General features: G+C 39.7%; 1 protein-coding gene across 1 annotated transcript in view; it reads left to right on the forward strand.

Annotated features, from left to right (window-relative positions):
• YTHDC2 (YTH domain containing 2) overlaps positions 1–23,477 on the forward strand; it is a 71,660-nt gene that overhangs the window by 42,471 nt on the left and 5,712 nt on the right. Inside the window, exons 13-30 of the mRNA XM_018562491.1 lie at positions 1,300–1,365; positions 1,447–1,625; positions 1,826–1,922; positions 2,086–2,173; positions 3,563–3,643; positions 4,892–4,974; positions 6,754–6,859; positions 6,953–7,072; positions 8,728–9,000; positions 10,132–10,258; positions 10,339–10,544; positions 13,259–13,469; positions 14,933–15,039; positions 16,683–16,972; positions 17,842–18,013; positions 19,978–20,181; positions 20,819–21,001; positions 22,112–22,206. Of these exons, the coding sequence (XP_018417993.1) occupies positions 1,300–1,365; positions 1,447–1,625; positions 1,826–1,922; positions 2,086–2,173; positions 3,563–3,643; positions 4,892–4,974; positions 6,754–6,859; positions 6,953–7,072; positions 8,728–9,000; positions 10,132–10,258; positions 10,339–10,544; positions 13,259–13,469; positions 14,933–15,039; positions 16,683–16,972; positions 17,842–18,013; positions 19,978–20,181; positions 20,819–21,001; positions 22,112–22,192 (2,674 nt within the window). The 3' untranslated portion in view covers positions 22,193–22,206. The remainder of the gene's footprint in view (positions 1–1,299; positions 1,366–1,446; positions 1,626–1,825; positions 1,923–2,085; positions 2,174–3,562; positions 3,644–4,891; positions 4,975–6,753; positions 6,860–6,952; positions 7,073–8,727; positions 9,001–10,131; positions 10,259–10,338; positions 10,545–13,258; positions 13,470–14,932; positions 15,040–16,682; positions 16,973–17,841; positions 18,014–19,977; positions 20,182–20,818; positions 21,002–22,111; positions 22,207–23,477) is intronic.

Here is a 23,477-nt window from a genome sequence, read left to right on the forward strand (position 1 = left end):
TTTCTTCTGGTTTTGGATAAAGTGGTGGTGAGGGGTTAAAACCACTGTCAGGAATAGACGTTATGGGAAATCCACAATTTTGAGTTGCCACCAGAACAGCACTAGAGGTGATATCTTACAACAGGGACACTTCTTGCCGAATTGATTTCCCTGACATTGGAAAGATATTTTCTAACTTCCTGTTCTCTACAGGACAGAAAGGGAAGAGACAAAATATGGCAAAAAAAACAACCTGATAGCGGTTTTAACCCTCCACTACCGTACTTAAAATGAAAACAAAAAATTGGATTTAGATACATCAATGAATCGCATAGCCCAGTATCAGTTATATACATCTTTTTACTGTAATTTCAGATATACAAAGCTCATTCATTTAAAGGGGGTCTAAACCCTCTGTTTTTTTTGTCTATATCTACTGCTAGCAAGCAGTAGATATAGGCAAAAAGTAAAAAAAAAAAAAACCGCTTTAACTAGGTTTAAACTTACCTCGTTATCGCTATGCGCTCCCGCGCCGAGAATCAGGAACTGCTCGTACGGCCGCAAAGGATCTTGGGGCGGGAGCATGCGCAATTCCGATTCTCGGCCGGGAGACGAGCAGAGACGCAAGGTAAGTCTATGGACGCGTGCACCCGCATGCAGACACCGCTGGATCGCAGGGACAGAGCAGTCAGCGCTGGATCGGAGAGCCGCCACACCGCTGGAGGGACAGATGAAAACATCAGGAAAGAAGAAGATTGGAATAAGAGACATCATTTAAAGTAAGTGCTAACATTAACATGAGGGGGAGGGACTTTAATATCACTTTAAGCATCACAGAAAGCACTGATGAGATGTAAGGCCCCATTCACACTTGGCGATTCGCAAATCACGCGTTTGTCGCGCGATTTGCATTTTGCGCGATATTGCGCAAATGCTTGCATCAAAAAGCATTGAATCGCGGCAAAATCCGCTCCAAAAAGGGTCCTGCTGTAGCGACACACGACCCGCGACAGCAGGACCCTTTGCACCATTGCAAAGCATTGAAGAGCGATATCGCGCTGTAAATACCGCGCGATAAATCGCTCAATGTGAACGAGGCCTAAAGTCAGTGATCCTAATAACTCATCATATTATATTTCAGTTGTAGTCAGAGCAATATATTCTGATGTGTTAGTTAATTGCACTTTGTGAGTCTATTACACCTTACTGAATAAGCCCAGAGCATTAATGGACATTTATTGCAATTTAAGATACGGCGGCTGTTTATGATTTGTAACAGGATATAAAAACATTTTCCCCACACGTTGCTTTTTCTGGTAGGAAGGCTGTGGACTGGGCTAGACACTTTGGACAGGCTGAAGTTGTGGACCTGCTGGAGTCCTACAGGTAACTAGTACTGTGTTTTTTGATCCTCAATTCTTCTGTCCAGATGCTCTAGCACCAATTTATGTTATGTTATGTGTTTAGTGCTTCACAGGAGCCAAACAGTTTGGATGAAACATCTCTGGTCCAGGCTGGCAGCAGTAACCTCAGTGCAGAAGAGCAGGAACTCCTCAAAGTGTACCACCACAGTTTTGATGATGAGAAAGTGGACCTTGATCTGATAATGCATGTGCTTTATAACATTTGTCAAACTTCTGAGTCAGGTACAGTGTCATTAGTTGTCTTGGATGTCTTTCTTTGGTGTCCTTATTCATTGGAGACTGGATGACTCCTAAAGGGGTTGGGACATCTGGTATCTGCTGCTGAACTGACCTGTGTCTGATACATTAAATGTATCAGAAATACTTTTTCCTATACTCCATACAATATTTTGATCTTCAGCAATACTGATTATGTTTTGCAGGGGCCGTACTAATATTTCTTCCAGGATATGATGAGATTGTAGGATTAAGAGATCGCATTTTGTATGATGACAAGAGATTTGCGGATAATGCCAATAGGTATATATTTTTCAAGTGTGATGTATATTTCTGCAGTCAATGAGCACTTTGTAGGAAATAGTTTCAGTAGGGGGTGGACATGAAAACCTCAATAAATTACATATATAAATGATATTGAAGCTATTGGAGTCTATAACTATGTTCTCTTTCTGAACTGTGCAAGATTCCAGATATTCATGCTGCACTCAAACATGCAGACATCTGATCAGAAGAAGGTATTGAAGAATACTCCAGCTGGGATCCGGAAGATTGTAAGTGTTTTATTAAAGAGGATGTATTGTGTTTTGTAAATTATTTTCTTTCATGTTTGGAACTAAAAATTGTTTAAAATAGTTTTACATTCAGGTTTTTGTTAAATATTGCATATGACCCTGGATTAAATTACATCCCTTTTTACCCACCCAACTGTTTCCGAGGTTTAGGGCTGCAGCTAACAATTATTTTCATAATCGATTAGTTGCCCGATTTATTATTTCAACTAGTTGTTTTGGTTGCATAAAAAAAAACCTCCCCCCTCTCTCTTTCTCCCCCCTCTCTCTTTCTCCCCCTCTCTCTCTCTCTCCCCCTCCCTCCACCATCGATTAGTTGTTGCAGCCCTACTGAGTTTGTTCGAATATCGGTACAATGTGTCGTGGACATGTCCATGTCTAACCTTATCCGTTAAATCCTTAATGTTAATTTATGGTGGGATCCATGTAATGCGCTTTTGCTTAGGCCTATCCCTGCCTTGTCCTATTTTGAGAAGATTTTAGTTAGTCACATTTTTGTTGCCACTAAAATGAGCATAGCCAGAGCTTGGAAATCCCTGTCCCTAAGTTTTGAAGAGGTTAACAATTGTGTTAATTCTATTTTAGTTCATGAACGCTTTTTGCCCATATCGTGGGCTAGATCACGCACTCTAAACCGCCTATTTTTAGGACTTCTCTTTTGTCCATCTAAATTTCAGGCATCTTCGAGTTGCTTTACATTCTCTTTTCCTTTCTTACTATTCTATTCCTCTCTCCTTTTATCTTCTACTTCCCTCTTCGTCTTTCTTCCCTTACCTTTTTTACTTTTATCTCCCCCTCTTTTCTTTGTGACCCCAGGTTTCCACATCTCGGACCCCCTCCTTATTGTGCTCTACCTCTTCTCAATGCTCTTGGTTAACCCCAGCCTTCCCTGATCACCCAGTTACATTGGTCAGAGGTGATTTTATTGTATAACTGCCAGCAGTTAGCCACTCTGTTTTCACTGCTGTTTTGATCATTTGTCTTAACCATGCCTTGAAACAAACTTTTTTTGTACATTCAATTTCCTTATTTTAAAAAAACCCAATAAAAATGTTGTGAAAGAAATATTGAATGTGATATTTACATTTCCAGCCAGCGGCTGTACTTGTAGGCTCTATTTCGCGTGTTTCCCAGGGTGACCAAAGCTGCTTTACTGATAAAAGCCTGTTGTATGCAGCTTTCATAGCTCACTCTCTAATTTGCAAGTATAACATAGTCAGAAGACTTTGTACATTTCACCTTAGGAACTAACAAAGGTGAAACTAAGGTATAAATATTGCAAAACCCCATATAATTTCCCTTTATATGAAGCTCTGTCTTCGTTCAGCCAATGTTAGTCAACCCGTGGTGTAACTGATCTATTTTTTACAGATACTCTCCACTAATATAGCAGAAACCAGTATCACCGTTAATGATGTCGTGTTTGTTATAGACTCTGGCAAAGTGAAAGAGGTAAGTTAAATCGACTGTGGAGCTCTAAATTTTGATGTTCTGTTTTTAAAAGATCACCATTCACGCCAGGGTGAGGATTTTTTTTAGATATTGTGTGAAAAAAACATTTGAGGGCAGAATAGCAACACTATGTTTTTGTTTTTCCCTTTTACACTAATTATTGGACTTGTACTCCATGTAGTTGAAAACATTTGAATAGTTGTCACTAGAAAACATCTGATCTAATAGGAATGCAGACAATTGTGTTAATATTAGATGTGGTTATAATTAATTACCATCAGTCAGCACTTTTACCCACCTGACTGATAGAGGAACGGAGAGTCTACCCATAATGAGTGTTTGTTTTTCTGAAATTGCTTTGATACATTGCCAGTTTAGATGCAGGTGATGCCTAGCAGTGTTACTCTTTAATATAAAACATATACATTCACAAAGATGCTTGTTTTGTGTCTATATTCAGATAAGTAATTATGCAGGTTAAAAAGAAAATCTGGGGAAACTCCCAAACTCACCCATTGGAAGCTCCTTGCTGTCTTTAACTTTGGCCATACACTGTAATGTTTTCTTCATTCAACCTGCCCGCTGAACAAAGAACATATAACGGATTCCTCCATTGATGCTTACGAGCGGTGATTTCATTGTATTTTGACAGTGACCGGCGGCAGCTGATTGGCTACCGGCTCTGTTCGTTCAAGATTTTCTGACTGGCTCTTTTGATCAGCTGCTCAAGGGATGTTAGGCGAAAGGGTGTCGACAACGGCACCAACTGTGTGAATTTCAGCAGTTCATCAAGAACCGGACGAAATTCACATAGTGTATGGCCAACTATATATACATAGATATAGATATATAGATATATATATATATGTGTGTGTGTGTGTGTGTGTATATATATATATATATATCCTCATGATTGTTCCAGCCACCAATCAAATTTAGATCTGCACTGGATCTTTTATGTGATATAGGAGTCAGAGGGAAGGGAAGTTTCACTACATATGCTTCAGGAATTGCACTTCAAGCAGATTCCCAGTGTCCGCATGCCTGGTCACAGAGGATCAGAGAGCCCCGATTTATGGCAATCGAGTGAACATATGCTACAATATTCAGATATCATTAATGGCTCACATTTGTTGGTGCTTGCTTCTTAGAATTGTTTTTTAACATAACACTTCAACATTTTCTCCCAAAAGCATCCTATAAGTAATAATCTGCTCAATCTGAATCCTGGGTGTTTATTTCTTGCAGAAATCTTTCGATGCTCTAAACCATGTCACCATGCTAAAGATGGTTTGGATTTCCAAAGCTAGTGCTATTCAAAGAAAAGGAAGGTATTGACTTTGTAATTATTTATTTGAGCCAGGACAGAAATAAAACATTTTGCAGATGAATTAATCTACACGGGTTAAGTCTTGCCATGTAAAAAATAATTTATCCAAAATTCCTCATGGAGTTTTCGGCATGCAGTTCTTAAATCCCCCTCATATGCACAGGATACTTTGAGATTATAATTATCTATGATCTTTTGAATATTAAAACAACACCTAGAACTATACCAAAAACATGAATAATGTAAACAATTTTAGGGCTGCAACCAACTAATCGATAATGAAAATAGTTGTCAACTATTCTCATTGTTGATTATTTGGTTGGATCCCCTAGCTCTCTCCTCTACGCTGAGAGGAGGGCAGAGCAAGCAGTGGGCGGGTGCAATAGCCAGCCTGCTATTGGTTATTGCAAATTGAAAATGCCAATAGCATGCTGGTTATTGCACCAGCCCACTAACTGCTGTATTTACATTCAGCTGCCATCTGCAGAATCTTGCCACTGGTAGCTGTCATTCCCTGGCTGAAGCCATTCAAGCACCATGTGCTTACAATACAATTATTTAAAAAAATGTATAACGGGTGGGAAAAAAGTCATTTTTTCGGTTTCGGCCTGACAAATTCTGCTGCGGGAGGTACGTTGCAGTGCTATTCATTTCAGTGGCACCTCCCACCCACAGTGTGATCGCCCGCAATGGAATGCATGTACTGCATTGCCGTGCATTCCAATGCAGTGCGATGGCAAAAAATTATGCCTGCAGTTTTATTCTGAAGTAAACTTTGTAACACTCCATTTGTGTATTTTATTTTAAATTAAGGATGGTATTCAGTTTTTTTTTATCCGATTAGTCGAAAAAATTATTGGCCAACTAATCGATTATGAAAATAATCATCAGTTGTAGCCCTATACAATTTACATTATGTGAAAGTAGTAATTAAGACATTTACAATTGTGTATGTCAAAGTGTCCACAACTGTATAGAAAAGATAACTGTAAGAGAGTGTTGACATTTTTATTTAGTTTTGGATAGAGTGCAGAAGGGTTAGAGTGCCATTTGGGTTTTTACTGCTATCCGGGGCCCTGTTAGAGAGATGTACCTTCACTTGCTGTTCTGCTGATAACTGTTTCACCAGACAGGAAGGGAAGGAAAATGTGCAACAGGGAAACAGACTGAAATAACATGACAGAGGTTCTAGCCTTCCCTTACTCTACTAAAGAAAATATTTTTTTTATTTCTGTCTGTGTTATTTGAGAGTTATCCTCACTCCTTGTCAGACAAAATGTTGTCAGCAGGACAGAAACTGAAATCTAACGAAGCCCCGCATAGCAGTACAATCCTAACAGAAGTTCTACCACTGCCCCACTCAATCCAAAAGTAATAATGCTATACTGCCTCTGGCCCATTCAAACCTGATCTGTTGCGATCTGTTGCAATACGATTTTCAACGACTGCTAACAGAGGGGCACCAAAAAAAATGAATGGATGTGAATGGGGCTAGTTTACCCCACTCCGTTCTGTTGCGTTACTACTATTTTCAGTGCAACATAATGCAACGGATCCAGTGTGAACTAGACCCCATGCATACCCATTAATGTTTCGGGCCCCTTCCGTTAGCCAGAAATGGTACAAGCGCCTATTTTGGTGCATTAGGCAATTCAAATGAATGGGCTACCTTTAATGCAGTGCACATATACACATGTCAATACACTGCATCAGTATGAATGGGTCCTAAGAAATTGGGGCTGGAGGGGCCCACAATCTGACACATGCTTTTATTTTCCAGAGCTGGGCGCTGCAGACCTGGAATCTGTTTCCGCCTGTTCAGCAAGCTTCGTTTTCAAAATATGTTGGAGTTTCAGACACCTGAACTATTGCGAATGCCTCTTCATGTAAGGGCTACCTTGCTGATTTATAAATGAGTAATAATCAGAATGTAGTTTGTGTCAGGATGCTTTTAACGTAGTATGTTATTCCCTTCACAGGAGCTTTGCTTGCATACAAAATTATTAGCTCCTATTAATTGTCCAATTGCGGATTTTCTAATGAAGGCCCCGGAGCCACCACCAGCCTTAGTTGTACGAAATGCTGTTCAGATGCTAAAGGTAAACATTATGCAATCTATGTCAATGTGTTTCTTGTTTCATGTTTGTTTAGTTAAAACAGATTTCCTCTAAACACTGCAATTTCAATTTCTGACCCTCTCCACAGATTAAAAAAAGAGAGGCGTACCTTTCTGTCATAATGTCTGGGTTTCAGAAGAGTTGAAAGCTACTGCATTTGTACTAGCGTTCACCTGTTACACCACCTTATGGTGAAATCCAGTATTGCAGCACAAAGGATTTTTTCTAAAATCCATTCCATTTTTGTGATCATATTACAAGGGTTTGTCTGCTACAAGTGAAGCCCCGACTTCTTTTATCTCTCAAGGGCTTCAGGGTGAAGATACCTCTGCATAGTTTGGCTTACCTTGGAGTCCGTAATCATTCACCGTTGGGTTTTCCCACTCCTACTATTGCATTCTTCATAATATAAATAGTAAATACAAGGGATGTAAAGAACTGTTATGATTTAACTGTCCAGCACCTGCTAACTGAAATATACATTTTGGTGGATTAAATCTTTAAAGCATCCCCAATTTGTCCAAAATATCATCTAGCAAGAAGGATTACAGAACCTGGGTGCAGCTGTGCTTATTTTAACCCTCACATTTTAGCAGGTACCTTCCTACATATAATTCTTTTGGCATTTAAGAAAGATATCAGAAATGTGCCTAACACCAGGGGAATATAGAAAGCTGTGCTGCACTCGGCTGTGTGTATCACCTATGCTGCAACAGACTGCAGCACACCACAACACACAATTTGGGTTGCAGTGTACTGCACTGCAGAAAATGCAGCATAAATAAAATGTGTGTGTTGAGATGCATTGCAGCCCATTATTTTGAATGAGCTGCCTAATGCAGTGGACTGCAAAGTACTTCAATACATGTTTCAGTGCTGTATGTCCTGGTGTGGATGCCTTCTACTGCCCCCAGGACCTGGAGAGTGCCTGCTAAAAGCTGAATGTTGGGATTTAAAAAAAAAAAATATCCTTGCAGTGGGCTGCCTTCCCCCACACTGCAAGAGTTTACTGCTTGTTAAGTCTAGGTCTGCACCGACAGGCTTCCAATCGGTCCCCGACAGCCTCTTCTTTCCAACACTCTGACGTCACCATGTGCAGTGCAGGAACAGCAGTCTTGCATTGTACATGAGGATGCCAAGGGCCTACCCACAACCCATGGTGTCCGAGAGAAGAGGAGTACGCTAATACAGCTTATTCTTCTATCCCTAGATTTAACTGCAATGGTAATTTTATTAAACCTTTCCAGAGTCCAGCTTTAATAGTAGGGAAAGAGGTGGATCCCATTATTTTGTAAAATTTGTTTAAGTATTTGGCTCTGTATTGGACAAAGAACTGGGGCAGGGGGGTGGGGTTACTGGTAACCAATTACTTTTTTAGTAAGCTAGTGACTGTTGTCTCCTATATATGTTGTGAAAGGTGATCTATAAACAAATGCACTTTTAAACCCCAAAGTATTTTTTAAAGGCTTTATTTTAGGAACACATAATGAAGAGCCTTAAAATTTACTGTATAATATTTACGTGTTTCATAAAATGTTAAGAATAAATATATTTAGCAACTTTCTGAATTCACTGTAATTTTATGCTGCATACTGATTTAGTTGAATAAGCTCATTGTGTTGCTTTTCTTCTTTTAGGCAATTGATGCAATGGACACATGGGAAGATTTGACAGAACTTGGATATCACTTGGTTGATTTGCCAGTAGAACCTCACCTTGGGAAAATGGTGCTGTGTGCCGTGGTGCTGAAGTGCTTAGACCCCATCCTTACCATTGCCTGCACTTTAGCATATCGGGATCCATTTCTTTTACCAGCGCAAGCTGCCCAAAAACGTGCTGCCATGCTAAGTCGAAAACGATTTACCGCAGACACATTCAGTGATCATGTGGCTTTACTCAGGGCTTTCCAGGTATGGTGAAGTTAAACAAAATAGGATGAATAATTAACTTGCTCCTTTGAGATATTTTTTGAGTCCCCTGTATCTCTGTTAGGAAACTTGTGATGCTTTAATATAGGGCTGCAACTAAAGATTATTTTCATAATCGGTTAGTTGGCCGATTATTTTTCCAATTTAATCGGATTAAGTAAAAAATATATTAATATAATTTATTTAAAATAAAATACACAAATGGAGTGTTTACAAACATAAAGTTTATTTGAATATAATAATACGGTATGCACATTTAAAAACGTGCGGCATTGGAACGCAGGGCATTGCAGTACCGTGCATTTCAGTGTGGGCGATCACACTGCGGATTGGAGGTGCATTCGGGATGCCATCTAAATGAATGGCACCGCAATGCACCTCCTGCGGCAAAATTTTTTTGCCGAAACTGACAATTACTTTGCCCATTCAGAGGCACAGCATTCTCTCCTCCCTAATGGTGCCAGCTGCAGTGGTCTGTGTCACCTCTGCCGGCACCAGCAGGGAGGAGAACGGGGAGCAGAGTGGCGGCGGATTTAACTAATCGATAATAAGAATCGTTGACACTGATTCTCATGATCAATTATCGATTTTTTTATTTTATTTTAATTTTTTATTGATTAGTTGTTTCAGCCCTACTTGAATAGTCTATTTACTGACTGCTCAGTTACTCAGTTTTCTAATTAATACTTTGGGGTCTATTTTTAAATTTTGCACCCAGCCTTACGATATTCGAATTCCATTTGCACGGCATTCCTGCCACTAGATGGAGCCGAGGAGCATAAGAATTTACTATGTTCCTCTGCTCCATCTAGTGGCAGCAGAAGATTTATAAATAGCCCCCCAGTGTTACTACAGACAATTGGACTTTGCACTGTTATAAAATTAGTCAGGGTGGCAGTAGGTGAGAAATCATATGACCCATTCCACAAGTTGCCATATTTCTGCACATCATTCAGTGTCTGTGGAATAGAGGTTCATAATACAGCTAATGTAGGTTGACCACAATTCAGTAAATTATTTCATTATGTAAGACATGCCAAAATTTTTTTTTTTTTAATTCTTGTTTAATATACATGTAGAGTGTGTAATAATATCTATATGTATATCTTGCAGGCCTGGCAGAAAGCACGCAGTGATGGGTGGGAACGAGCCTTCTGTGAGAAGAATTTCTTGTCTCAGGCTACCATGGAAATTATTATTGGAATGAGAACACAGCTGCTAGGACAGCTCAGGGCTTCAGGTGATAGTCAGGCAATACATACAAATTGTGAGATTAGTTTTTCCATGTATGTCATTTAATGCTATGGTGCTTCTGTGCAGGCTTTGTCAGGGCTCGTGGAGGAGGAGACATCAGAGATGTAAATACAAACTCAGAGAACTGGGCAGTAGTAAAGGCAGCTCTGGTGGCTGGGATGTACCCAAACTTAATACATGTGGACAGAGAGAAGATGATGTTCACTGGACCCAAGGAGAAACGCGTGCGCCTCCACCCTAATTCAGTCCTCAGTCAGCCACAGTATAAAAAGGTAATCTCTATCATGGAAATGGGCAGTTGTATTCTTCTTTCATACTTTGTATTATATTATACTCACTATTTAACATCCTGGTACACTGACCCTTAGCTGTTAAAACTAAACTTTAGCAACAACTGAATCTACAGCTAAAATTCATGAAAGGGGGCTGTTTTACCTGACAAAGGATTTGTATTTCTGTTCATACGGTTCTAAGATTTACATAGCACTGCTTTAAAAAAAATACCTTTCCAAAAGCCCATGCTTGGACATCCGCTTCCCATCTCGGATGCAGGCACAGCTCCCCAGCCTGTCTCAGCTCACACTCCACGAAGAAAACTCTGCACACCAGGTTTAAAACCAGTGAATGGACAGTAAAAGAAGAAGACATGATCTAATTTCTCTGTCACTTAGCTCTCTTTCCGTCCAGCATGCTCCTTGCATTACTACACAACTGAATGGTTCCCTGTGCTGCTCCCCCCCGTCTTTCTGTACAGGGACTGCACGAGGCTGATACCAAGTCTAATTCAGGTACTGACACTGTTTGCATTTAAAGCTAGCTGTCAGGCTGTTATGTTGTGCCTTTGGCATCTGCATCACTGACATGGAATAGGTCTGAAAATCTTATTTATCTAACTTGTGATGCTGGGGATTTAACATATAATGTGTTAACTGGAGGCTGTGGGAAACCTAGTACTGTCACTTTGATACATTGGACTTTATATGAGAGAGCCTGTAGTGGAGATATTTGAGAAAGCCTCTCCTCTATTACTAATTAATGAGCTGTAGAATTTCCCTTTACCAGATTGCTAAGAAAAGAAGAATAGCAGTGTAATACAGCTATGCCCGCATGAAAAATGGAAACCCTCAGTAGGATAGCTGCGTATTTTGTATGCGTGTCAAGTTTAAGCTTTGAAGGAAAAAAGAAAATAGCACTGCGCTTCAAACTCAAAAAATATTCCTAAAATGTGAGAAAAATAGTATGAAATGTAAAATTGTCACAAAGGGATAAACAATTTTGTGTCATACACAGCACCTGTGTTGCACAATGCCTGTGCTGATGATAGTAAGAAAAAGCTCAAGGTCTAATGGTCTAGACACTATAAACCATAATAAACATAGAAAAAATCCGCCCACCTGATGCATTTCGTCACTATTGACTTCCTCTGAGGTATGAAGACCGTCGCCTCAGAAGTCAATAGTGACGAAATGCATCAGGTGGGCGAATCCATGCGAGCATTACAATAATTGAGATTGTAATGGACACTGTCCTTCCTTCCAGAGGGTGGCTACTTTTGTTCCCCATGTTCCCTGTGTGTGTTGTAAAGTAGTCACCACTCCATGCACACTCCCATGATGAACTACAATCTCACATTTAGTTTACTAATTTGTATTGAGATTGTAGTCCATCACAGGAGGGAGCTTGGAGCAGTGGCCACCCTCCAGAAGCAAGGACAGTGTCAGCATGAATTCAGAGATGATTTGAGGATCTACAGCCGAGTGATACACAAATAAGATACATTTTTGTTAATAGTTAAAAGAGAACTATGGGGTAAGTGGTTTTCCCCATAGTTCTCTTTAGGGTCACGGGAGGACATATATACTAGCGTCCTCCCGTGAACCAAAGTTCAGTATATCGCGGGCAATATACTCTGAGCGCCGCAGCCAGGACGGATCCCGACATTACTGCCGAGATCCACCCAGCTGCGTGAGTGACAGCTGGCTCTGCCTATCTAGAGACAGAGACAGCTGTGCCTGCCCCCTCCCCCGTTCGTTCCTCCACTCAGCTCTGGAGGATTGGAAAGGGGAGGGGGGGGATCCCTGTGGGTAGCGGTGACTGACAGTCACGGCTCTCTGCAGGGAGACGATCAAGAAGTAAGCAGACCGTGCATGTTTCTGCTCACTTCCCGATCGATAGATCCGACCTGTGACAGCTTCTTTGTCACAGGTCGGCTCTAACTATGAGGATGAGTGGAAATCGCTCACCTCATAGATCTCCTTTAAGGTACTCAAATGCATTTTTAAGATTTAACTCCTGAGTCTAGGGTCACTGTAAGAACTATTAAGGATTTATTAGCATTTGCCACTACTCTTTGCCTTATATAAACCCTCTCATGTATAGCAATTGTTGAGTGTCTGCTTATTTAGTTTATTCTCTTGCCATTGTTTAAGGGCGCGGGAGCACGCCCTTTTACAGTCTTACTCTGTGTTGTGTACCCTGCTTATAGGATGAGGTCTCTCCATTATAGGCTATACCCTTCCCCCTGTGTTAGCCCCTTCAGTTTTTACTTCATATCTTACGTGGCATATATTAGTAGATATTCTGGGTTTTTTTTAGCTCTTTGCTCCTCTAACAACTGGATTTGACCACCTACGTTGCTTTAAAACAGTGTCCCTGGTCTCCTAGACCCAGAAGATCAGCAATTTACACTTGAGTTAAAGCCTACCATGACACATGGAGATGTTTTGCTTCCTCTAGCTTTATCCACTGTCTCTGTCCCTAACCTCCTTGACTTAATAATCCTCCATCTGTTATTATATATGATATTTGTGGATTTTTAAATGACTACATCCACAAATACAGTAACTGTTCTTTTTCATTTCCTAGTTGTAGTAGGAGAATCTTTCCATTTGTGATGCTGGGGATTTGAATATATATATTGTGTTATATTTGCCTTTCCATTGTAATATAGACAAAACCAAATAAATGTTTACTGTTGTTGGAACAGATCCCCCCTGAGAATGGTCAGGCAGCAGCAATACAAACGTTGCCTACAGATTGGCTGATATATGATGAAATGACTCGGGCACATAGAATTGCGAACATTAGATGTTGCACAGCGGTTACACCAGTCACAGTAGCAATCTTCTCAGGACCTGCCCGACTGCCAAGCAATGCATTACAGGAGTCTACATACCACGGTAAGACATTCAGTGTGAGTGTGTAAGGCCGGAGTGTTGACCAAAAATAATAGTTTTGTTGTACCTTTTAGACCAACCACATTTAATGTACATAAAAGGATAGTGTCATTTCAATAACAGATATTAGGAGTTGGTATTTTAGTATTTTTATGTTCTTTTCTAGATTTGACATGCTTGCGTTTCCTAACTTTTATTTTATAAAATGTAGAGATTTGTAGATTAGCCATGACAACAAGTCTTCCTGACTACTTAAAACTCACCTCCATCCTCAACCCTCCCCACTTGTCTGAATCACAAGGTACTTCTTCCCATAGGCTGCTGCGTAGTTTTGATTTAAAAGTGACCATGTGTGGCTCCCTCTGCAGAGCTGCGTCATTCATTCAAAAAATTATTCACAGGATATGAATGAAAAAAACCCCACTACGGCAGAAGGACTTGTAGTTCTCAAAGGAGTACAAGTGTGGTGATGTCAAATACTTGTAGTCCATCGATAACTTCCTCCAGCTCCATAATCAAATACAAAAAAAAAGAATAAATGCACATTTGTTTTCTCTGTAAATATTTGTTATTTTTTTGCAAAAGGTGAAATATACCTTTAAAGTTAAGTCAAAACTTGGGGTTTTTGTTTTTTTGGGGATAGAGTGTGAAAGGGATGGACTCTGGTCAGGTTACTGTGTGCCCATATTGAGCTGGTCTACCCTCATTTTTTGTCATGGTGACCATTGCAACTAAGACAGAGTAAGGGGAATTCCAAATTTCCTCAGTGACAAAGGTAAGAAAGGATAATATTCCCTCACATTGGAAACCATTTCCACTTATTTCCTGTCATGTCACTGGGACAGGAAATTAGGGAAGAACATTAGATGGGGACACAGCCAGCAATAAAAATTTGACAGAGGTTCTAACTTTTTTGGTTGGAATTGTAGTTTTAACATCTGTTGATCTGACATCAGCAGGTACAAGAAGTATATTATTTTCAGTTTTTCAACATAGACTTGTATTGTGAAAAGGAGCAGTAAAGAACAACCATGGTGTAACACTACAAAGCAGGAAGCAGGGCTGTATAGGTAATGATAAAATGTCATGGCACCCATATGTACATATGTAAAAACAGCTATATATCAAAGCAAGCATTTTAAAACTTTATAACACATTAACAAGATTGCCATTATTCTGATCTCATTTTAATGTTTATCTTTAAATTAAAAAAAAACTTGGAAATACTTTTTTCAGTTTTAAACCACATTAGTAGAATTGGTAAGCACTATGATCAGTCCCAGAAGAAGTGTTTTGTACAGAGGGCAATATGTAATAGTGGATGCATACAGTTTAATACGTTATGTTAGGATCTCATGTCCATCAGTTTCCTCAATTATTTGATGTTAGATGCTGATTGCTTATTGAGGTCTTATTGTTGCTATCTATAAATCAATCGGCTCTGATTTGAAAAAACTTCAATCTGTGTATTGCAGCAAACCTAGATGGTGTTCCCAATGACAGCAGCGACAGTGAGATGGAAGACAGGGCCACAGCTTTGTTGACGTCTCTTAAGCTGGATGAGTGGCTACAATTTAAGCTGGACTCTGAGGTAATGTTCGCTAGCACAAATATATCCGTGTGTTTCACAGCATTTTTCTTTTTAATCTAACAGCTTTATTTTAAAGCAAAGGCACAATGGATGCACCAGTTATGCTAAATGCAAGAGCTTTAACCCCTTCATGACTGAGGCCCTTTTTTCATATTTTTTGCACCCATGTTATATTCCACATTTTAGGCCTGAAAATGACGTAAAACCCCCCAACATTATATATTTTCTGAATGCCAAGACCCTATAGAATAAAATGGTGGGAGTTGACGCATACCGTCGCTCGCTCACTTCTCGATCCTGTCCCTGCAGAGAGCGGTGACTGTCACTCAAGGCTCCCTGCAGGGATTTCCCGCTCCGATCCTCCATCGCTGACTGGCGGAACGGACTGGGCAGGTACAGCTGTCACTGCCTCTAGATAGGCAGAGCCAGCTGTCACTCACGCAGCTGGGTGGATCCAGACAGTAATGTCGGGATCTGTCCCGGCTGCAGCGTCTCCGTATACCTCGTAGCTTGTGGTATACTGAGCTTTGGGTGACGTGAGGATGCTAGTTTCTGTCCTCCCGTTACCCATACCCTCCCGTTACCCTTAGGAGAACTATGGGGAAAAGCCCTGACCTCATAGTTCTCCTTTAAGGTAGTGTAATATGGATTACATCAAAAGGAAGAAAACCATATGACAATCTTTTACATTATTTTGATATTGTTGGTTTTAGAGAACATCTTGTGAACAACTTTAACTGAATGGCATCTACAGTAGTTTGCTAAAGAAGTGTGTATCACAAATAACTGAATAACTGATTTATTTTTTTTAGATAAAATACTTGTATTTACCTTTTTTATTCTTTGCTTTATTCTGGTGGTGCTGAAAATTTGAAAATGACCTGAAAGTGATATTAGCATGTTAAAGCTTATATGAGATTTTAGTCTTTTTTGGTTTACATATATTTGAAATTATCACAGCCAGTGGTGGATTTTAGAATGTTATGATGAGGTTATAGTGAACCTGTGGGTAGACTATGCACACTAAAGTATGTACCTTATTCTGCACAAGGAGTAGAAACAAGCTCTCATTCACCTCTGTAGCTATAAGCATTGTTGAGAAATTCCTTGTCACAACAGAGGCAATTAAATCTTAGCTCTTTTTCTATTAATTTCTATTACACCATAGTGGCAGCTTACCAGTCTTTTAATGTAAACAGAAAGCAGATGTTTCTAAGCTGGTAGAAACTGGTGACTTTAGAGCCTTGTTGTGATCTTATAGGAATGAGTAACTTTATAGTACGTGCAGCTAGAGAGGTCAGGGATGGCTTGTTATAAAGTTATTTACTGCATGTTAAGGATATGCAAATACTTTAATGTCCCTAGTCTTGGCACAGAATAAGCAGCATATTTACATGTCTGTGTCCTGTTGGGATCTTTGCTGTATGTTCATTTTTGCATGGCACAGCTTCATTTTCACAATCCTCCCACTTAGGCTATGCTACTTTGCCATTATCTCCCTTCTTTTTAATGGAAGGTTGTTACAATACAGTGTGTGAACTTCATAACTCCCTAGAGCATGTTTGTAGTAATTTCATTACTGTGCAGTGTTTGCTAATTTGTATGATTGAAAACATGTTTTTTTAACACTTTGCATTTGCTAGGCTGCTGGTCTCCTGCTACACCTGCGGCAAAAGTGGCATAGTTTGTTTCTGAGGAGAATGCGGGCACCCTCAAAGCCATGGACACAAACAGATGAGGCCACCATCCGAACAGTAATTTCTGTGCTGAGCACCGAAGAACAGTCTGCAGGTTTACATCAGCCCTCTGGAATCGGGCAGAGACCAAGACCAATCTCTTCTGAAGAGCTTCCTGTTTCATCTTCCTGGAGAAACAGTAATGGCCGTAAGAGCTCAGATACTGACTTTTCTGATGACCTCTCTCATCTGGACAGGTATTATTTCTGGTATATTGCTACATCAGGATTTACGGTTACTGTAATTGTGCTAATTTTACTAACAGGTTTCCGCAACACCGTTTGCTGTTCATGTAATTACAAAATTTTGGGTGTAAATATAAGGGATAAGTGAATCGATTGGCATGAGTCAAGATTAGCAGCATATTCAGTCAGTTTGCTCTGAACTGGGGTTTTTCAGGAAATGGTAATCTTCACCAGCAAACCGAATTCACTAATTCGGTGGTCCAAAGGAACCTTTACCAGTTCACTCCCAGTTCTGCAGTGTGGCAGCAGACCCTCTGAAACCACAAGTCTTTACTCCAGTAGAATTTAATTTGTTTTCAGAATGTTTTTTTAAGTTTCCAATAGTTTAATGGGGTCAACTCGACGATTGATTTCGACCATTGTGACAAAACAATGGAAGGAACAAACAAAATTCTAACCATGAATGTCGTTTTTAGTTCGAGAAACTCCATTCATTTGCAAAATAGAATGTTAACGCCAAACTCCAGCATTTAGAAAAAAATTCAAATTTACGCACTGCACTGCAATCTTACCTTGCAGCTTGCCGTATCCCGCACATAATGCCCAGCTTCCAGGCACTATTGGGGAGTGAGAAATGCAACTCCAGCAGTAAAATGCTCTGGTCGCATTACCCGCCCTCCTCACTACTTGCCCATTCACAAAAAGAATGCAAGGCTATCTGTGATTAGAGAAGGAGAGATCATGCCACATCCTTGTTCTTTCCTCCAATCACAGAATACCTTGTATGCTTTGGAAAAAAAAAAAATATATAAGTCAACTGATTTTCACCCCATTCAAAGAGTGTTGCAGCCATTATTATTTTTATTTTTTGTATATTGCAGAACGATTGTGAAGTCTCCTCCAGGTTTAACTCTACAGGTTAAAAATAAAGAGAAGGTGGTTTTAAACCCAAAACGCCTTGAAGATAAATCGGATCAAATGTTGGGGAAGTTATCGGAAAGCATTAGTTGCACCAGTCCCTGTACAAGCCCCTCCTCACCTGCTTCTGTCAAGGTAAGGATCTGAGTAATTGCAGACTTTGCTCATTTTTGTAGCAGCTGTCTCTGTTAGGCTGTATGTTTTCTGAGAGCTAGTACAGACATTACTTGCTGACATAAAACATGTGCTTTATGTAAACCAAGACACCTGAGCCTCAGGCCTCTTAGCTCACAGATGTATGCTGTCTCTTTCCATACTGAACAGTGAATGGTGGAGGCATAAGAAATATGGTTTCAATGTATTAAATAATGAAAGCAAGAAATAAAATATCCAGATGTCATGCATATAACGCGTTTTAAAAAATTGTAAAAATTCCATTCCAAATGTAATTGAAATTAATAGTAAAAATTACAAATGCAGAACAAACGCTTAGTGACCACATCAGAGAAAATCTGGACTGCATTAAATTGGAACTGCAACTAGATTTTTTTGTTTGTGCAGCATAGAACCTCTGTCAGTTCTTTTTTTTCTGTGTTGTGTGTTTCCAGTGGGTAAATGAAGATCAAGAATGTCACCAGCACACCATTGATCAATGCGTTGGCATGGCATTGTTGGATGGCACGCGTTGGATGGTATTGTTGTGTCATTAAATGGATTAACTTCACTTGATCAATGGTGTGCTGGTGAAATTCTTGAACTTCATGTATACTTCACGGTGCCGTCCATGGTCACTACAAGCACCTGCCTGACTTTAACAGGTAAACTACAAATCCGGTAAGGAGTGCAGCAAGATACATCTATATTTTGTCAATTGGGTAGATTACTCATCATTTCCTTTCCCAGGCACACAAAAGAAAGGAAAAGGTGATGCCCCCAAAGAGTAGGGAAGTGGCATCTTGTGTGCAGTACAGGTCAGAATCGTTATCAGATTTTCCTTCTACCCCCTGTTCCTGTGATGAATGGGAAATTTTTGATTTTCCCTAACATTCCCAGATTCAAAGGCTTACAGGACAGGAAATTAGGTTTTCTTCAGTGTGGACATGGACAATGAGACCTGAACTAGAAAAATGTTTTGACTTGAATTCCATTTTAACCATTGAAAGCAAGAATAAAAATTAGATGGGGAAAAAAATTGACCTTAACTTTTATTCCATTTTATTCTTTTAGGGTGAGTTGGATATAGCAAGCAGTCATCTTTTATCTTATATATGTACTACACACTAGTAGATTTTCGATTTAAAACCCTTGTTCGATTTTAGCTCGACTTCCCCATCAAGCAAAGTCAAATATCGATTTCGGAAATCATTTGTTATACATATTAACCCAACATATTTTTTTGAATTACAAAAATGATCGTTTCACCTATGCAGCAGAATTTTTCCATTTGCTTCCATTTGGGGTAAAAAACATAAAGACACCATCATACGGTTTAAACTCCTATAACCTGAAATTCACACACCAAAAGGAGGGACTATTTAAATAGAAGATACATTTGTTGTTTTTCTCCCATTCTCCTTCCTTTTGTGCATGTGCTTGCAAAGATTTTTGATGAACGATAACCCCCACCGATTGATTTTTGTTCGGGCCGAGAAAAGTCTTCCAACCTCACCAATCGAAAATTTTCAAACAAAATAACAAAAACTAAGTTTGTGGTGTCTTATCAACTGTTGCATGATCCATTCGTTTTCTGAACAAGAATCGCAGTGTATAGCCACCTTATGAAAATGTAATAGCTGATTGGCTGTGCTCCTGTTGAGACAAAATTTGTGTCAGACACTTTTTATGAATTATCCCCATTCACTCTAATTTTAGAAATCTTGACTCTAAAGTGAAATTTTGAACTGGTCTGATATACTATTAATAAAAAGTAGTGCGGATAATTTTCATTTACATGCAGTCAGTATAGGGAAGTGGCTAAAAACCAAGACCCTTAATAATTGGTTCATTACAGTCTCATCAAATTGTTATAGACTTGGTTTATGTCAATAGCCAGCACATGTTCATGAGTATAATGTATATTATTCTATAATCTGTTCTAGTCTTCAAAGTCTCCTACACCACGTCCAAATTTATCGGTGCGTTACTTTATAATGAAGAGCAGCAATCTGAGAAACCTTGAGATCTCCCAGCAAAAGGGAATCTGGTCCACCACCCCAAGTAATGAGCGCAAGCTGAACAGAGCATTCTGGGAGAGCAGCACCGTATATCTAGTGTTTTCTGTTCAGGGATCTGGACATTTTCAGGTTGGTATAAGAACAGAGAAATGTCCATAGGCAATGGATATGCACACCTGTGTATACCATTCAGGACCAATGGGTGCAAGTTTTCTGTGTCTATTTCTTTTGAGTTTTATACCATAATTGCCATCAAACATCCATGCTTGGCATCAGCTCACCCTTGCCTGACTGTATAGGCAGCTATTGGCTATATGGCCAAAAATGGCTCATATCACTATTCAGAGCTTGTAGCTGCCCAGCTTTCTGTATCACTGCTTCACTTCCTACCTGCTCATTAGCCTTTGAATATAGATTACCAAATTGATTTGTGCCTTTCTCCTCCTGTAAGCCCCCAGTGCTTGAAACAGGTTGGATTGACACCACTGTAAAATTGTAGTGTGGTCCGTCAAATAATCTTTTGCACATTCGATCTCTCACTCCACATTTTCTCCTTCTCAAACTATAACTGGGAAGCCATGAAAAAATAACCATACAGTTTGGGTTTTGACTCCTGCCACATGATACTACAGTAGTTGCAATATGTTTCATTGTGATAAATTGAACACTGCAGTTTTACGAAGGACATAAGGTATTGAGTATTTGTGAATAAATATAAATCTATTTTTGCATGGATTTGTCTTTTAACTATTCTGTTTACTTGCAGGGATTTGCAAGAATGCTCTCAGAGATTGGCCGAGAGAAAAGCCAGGAGTGGGGATCCACATGTCTTGGGGGAATCTTTAGGGTGGAATGGATACGGAAAGAGAACTTGCCCTTCCAGTATGCCCACCACTTGCTGAACCCATGGAATGACAACAAGAAGGTGCAGATAAGTCGTGATGGACAGGTAACTTTTAATCTTTTTTGTTGTTAGTTTGTGGACACGGAGGTTAATATCTGTATACATTCGCATGTAAACTTACTAAACTGTAAGCTCATTTCTAATATGAATATGTTTTAGAGGATAGCTGTACTTTGCCCATACCAGTCAAATCAACAATCTCACTTTATAGGAGACTCCAGATATAGGAATTACTTTCCTTCCCTGTGCTGCAAAACCACCCTGATTTGGGAAATTCATGCTACTTTTCAGGAAATCATGTGGCACTGCCCCCTTCTCCCAATAATGTATTGATGGGTGCCTAAACAACCATTTGCTAGACACTGGGCTCTGTCAAATGGATATGGAGGAGCCTGACTAGTCCTGTGCAGGTCTCCACCTTCAGAAAGTTAAAACTTTAGCAGTGAGTACTACCTGCGTATGGTGCATACAATAAACCTTTTACTTTGCCTAGTGTGGACAAAGTTCAGGTTTGCTTTAATTTGAATCTGCTTCATTCCTTGCACTGCACAAATAGTGCTTTTTACTCACTGACTTGGAATTGTGAAAAGGTTCTGTGGACTGATGCATGATTGTTTCAATAAGTTTAATGAATGTTCCTTGTGTCATTAGTAGAGATGAGGCTGGGCCTGGCGCAAACCCAGTTCACTGGAGTTCGCTCAAGCCCGCTCAAGATTCTGGCTGCCAACCCCTCCTTCCAACCCAATCAGGGTTGGCATTTGTGGGGGTCATTCCTTGCCCTTTGAGACATATGGCTACGGGGTGAGTAACTAATTGGGTTAGGTGGAGTGGGTTTGGGCAAAATCGGGTAAACTGGGTTCGCACCAAGACCTGACTCATCACTAGTCATCAGTATAATGTCTACGGTAACTGTTGGAATTCAGAACAAGGTTTATCGAGCTTAAGATTTTACTTAAAAATGGTTGTGTGGACAAATGTGGTTCTCTTTTGTGAATTATTAATAGACATTCCGGAATTTGGGGCTTTAACTCTAAAACAACTTCCAGTGCTCCACAGGAGCACAATGCCAGTACTTTCTATGCAAAATGTTTGCTGTGCAATCCGATTGTAATGATAGTCTAACTAATTTTTGTCCATATTTTTTATATTTTCTAGGAGCTGGAGCCTCAAGTAGGGGAACAGTTGTTGCTGCTTTGGGACAGAGTTCCTTTGGGAGACAGAAGTATTTTGCACTAACAGGCTAAACTCAGGTACCCTTTTATGTTAATAAGTTTCTGTCTGTACATATTTGTACATATTTCACAAAACATATTTTGGAGGAACCAAATAATTATTTTTGTATATAAGAAAATACTGATATATTTTGAAGGTTATTTTAAACCATATGCTCAATTAACAAAGTTAGCACACAAGACCAAGGATGTGTAGTAAAAACAATTGGAGTATTTCCAGATGAGTTCAATGAGATTTGACAATTAAGTCCCCAAAGCTAAAGTAAAGGTCCTTATGAATGTGTAAAAGCTTTGAGAGCTGAGCCTAATGTATAATGTAGTATCATTATATTTCATTAAATCAGTTTAGAGTTTACTTCTATGCTAAATGAAAGTAATAATTACAAAATATGCCACCATAGTATGCACTGAGATCTTCTTTTTTTTTTTTTAATGATTCATTTTATTAAGTGTTTTTTAGTTACAAAAACAACAAAGTAAAAGAGAAACAAGAAAACATAGCATACATACGGGGGTTCTGCCTTTAAGGAGTAAAGGAGGACCAATAAGAAGAATTGGAGTATAAGAGCGCACCGGAGCTCAAGGCCCCAGAGCAGCTTCCTTAGACATAGTCAAAACAGAAGGAGCCCCCCTTCCCCCTGTAGACCAGACATGGGAGGGCTTCATACGAGCCAAGACTAACCGCCTCAAAAACATTTGCCACATCACTGTCATCTTTCAGTAGCCACCTGTGTACTATTTGGCCCGCAAGATAATATTTACTAAAAATCCAGTAGAGCCAGCCCCCCTTAGTTCAAAGGTTTTTCTAACAGTGTACAGTTAATGCGGGGAATAGAAGTCCCTCAAAGAAAGGAGTCCAAGAGCTGATTAAGCTGAAAAAGAGGGTTAAATCTGAATCGGACAGTTCCTCAGGAACAGGTAGGATTTTCATCTTCATCGTGTGTATTCTGCCAATTTGGGACAAAGGAAAATGTTTCTAGGCTTGCAACTTAGATTTAAACACAAGATCACAAGTAAGGGCCACACATTCAGGAGCAGATGATCAGTTAACTGAAAAAACTAGAGCTGCAACAGTTAATCGATTTAGTCGATTAAAATCGACGATTGAAAACGTTACCAACGTTTTCAATCGTCGATTCGTCGGCTATCAATTGATTTCCCTGTTCGGGGCTCTACACGCGGCCTGAAGCCCATTCCACCATCATACTCGTCCTCTGCAGCCCATTCCACCATCATACCCGTCCTCCCTATTCCTGCATCATATCCGTTCTCTCCAATAACGCCAGCTA

The sequence above is a fragment of the Nanorana parkeri genome, unplaced genomic scaffold (assembly GCF_000935625.1).
Source record: "Nanorana parkeri isolate BGI_ZX_2015 unplaced genomic scaffold, ASM93562v1 scaffold580, whole genome shotgun sequence".
Taxonomy (NCBI): domain Eukaryota; kingdom Metazoa; phylum Chordata; class Amphibia; order Anura; family Dicroglossidae; genus Nanorana; species Nanorana parkeri.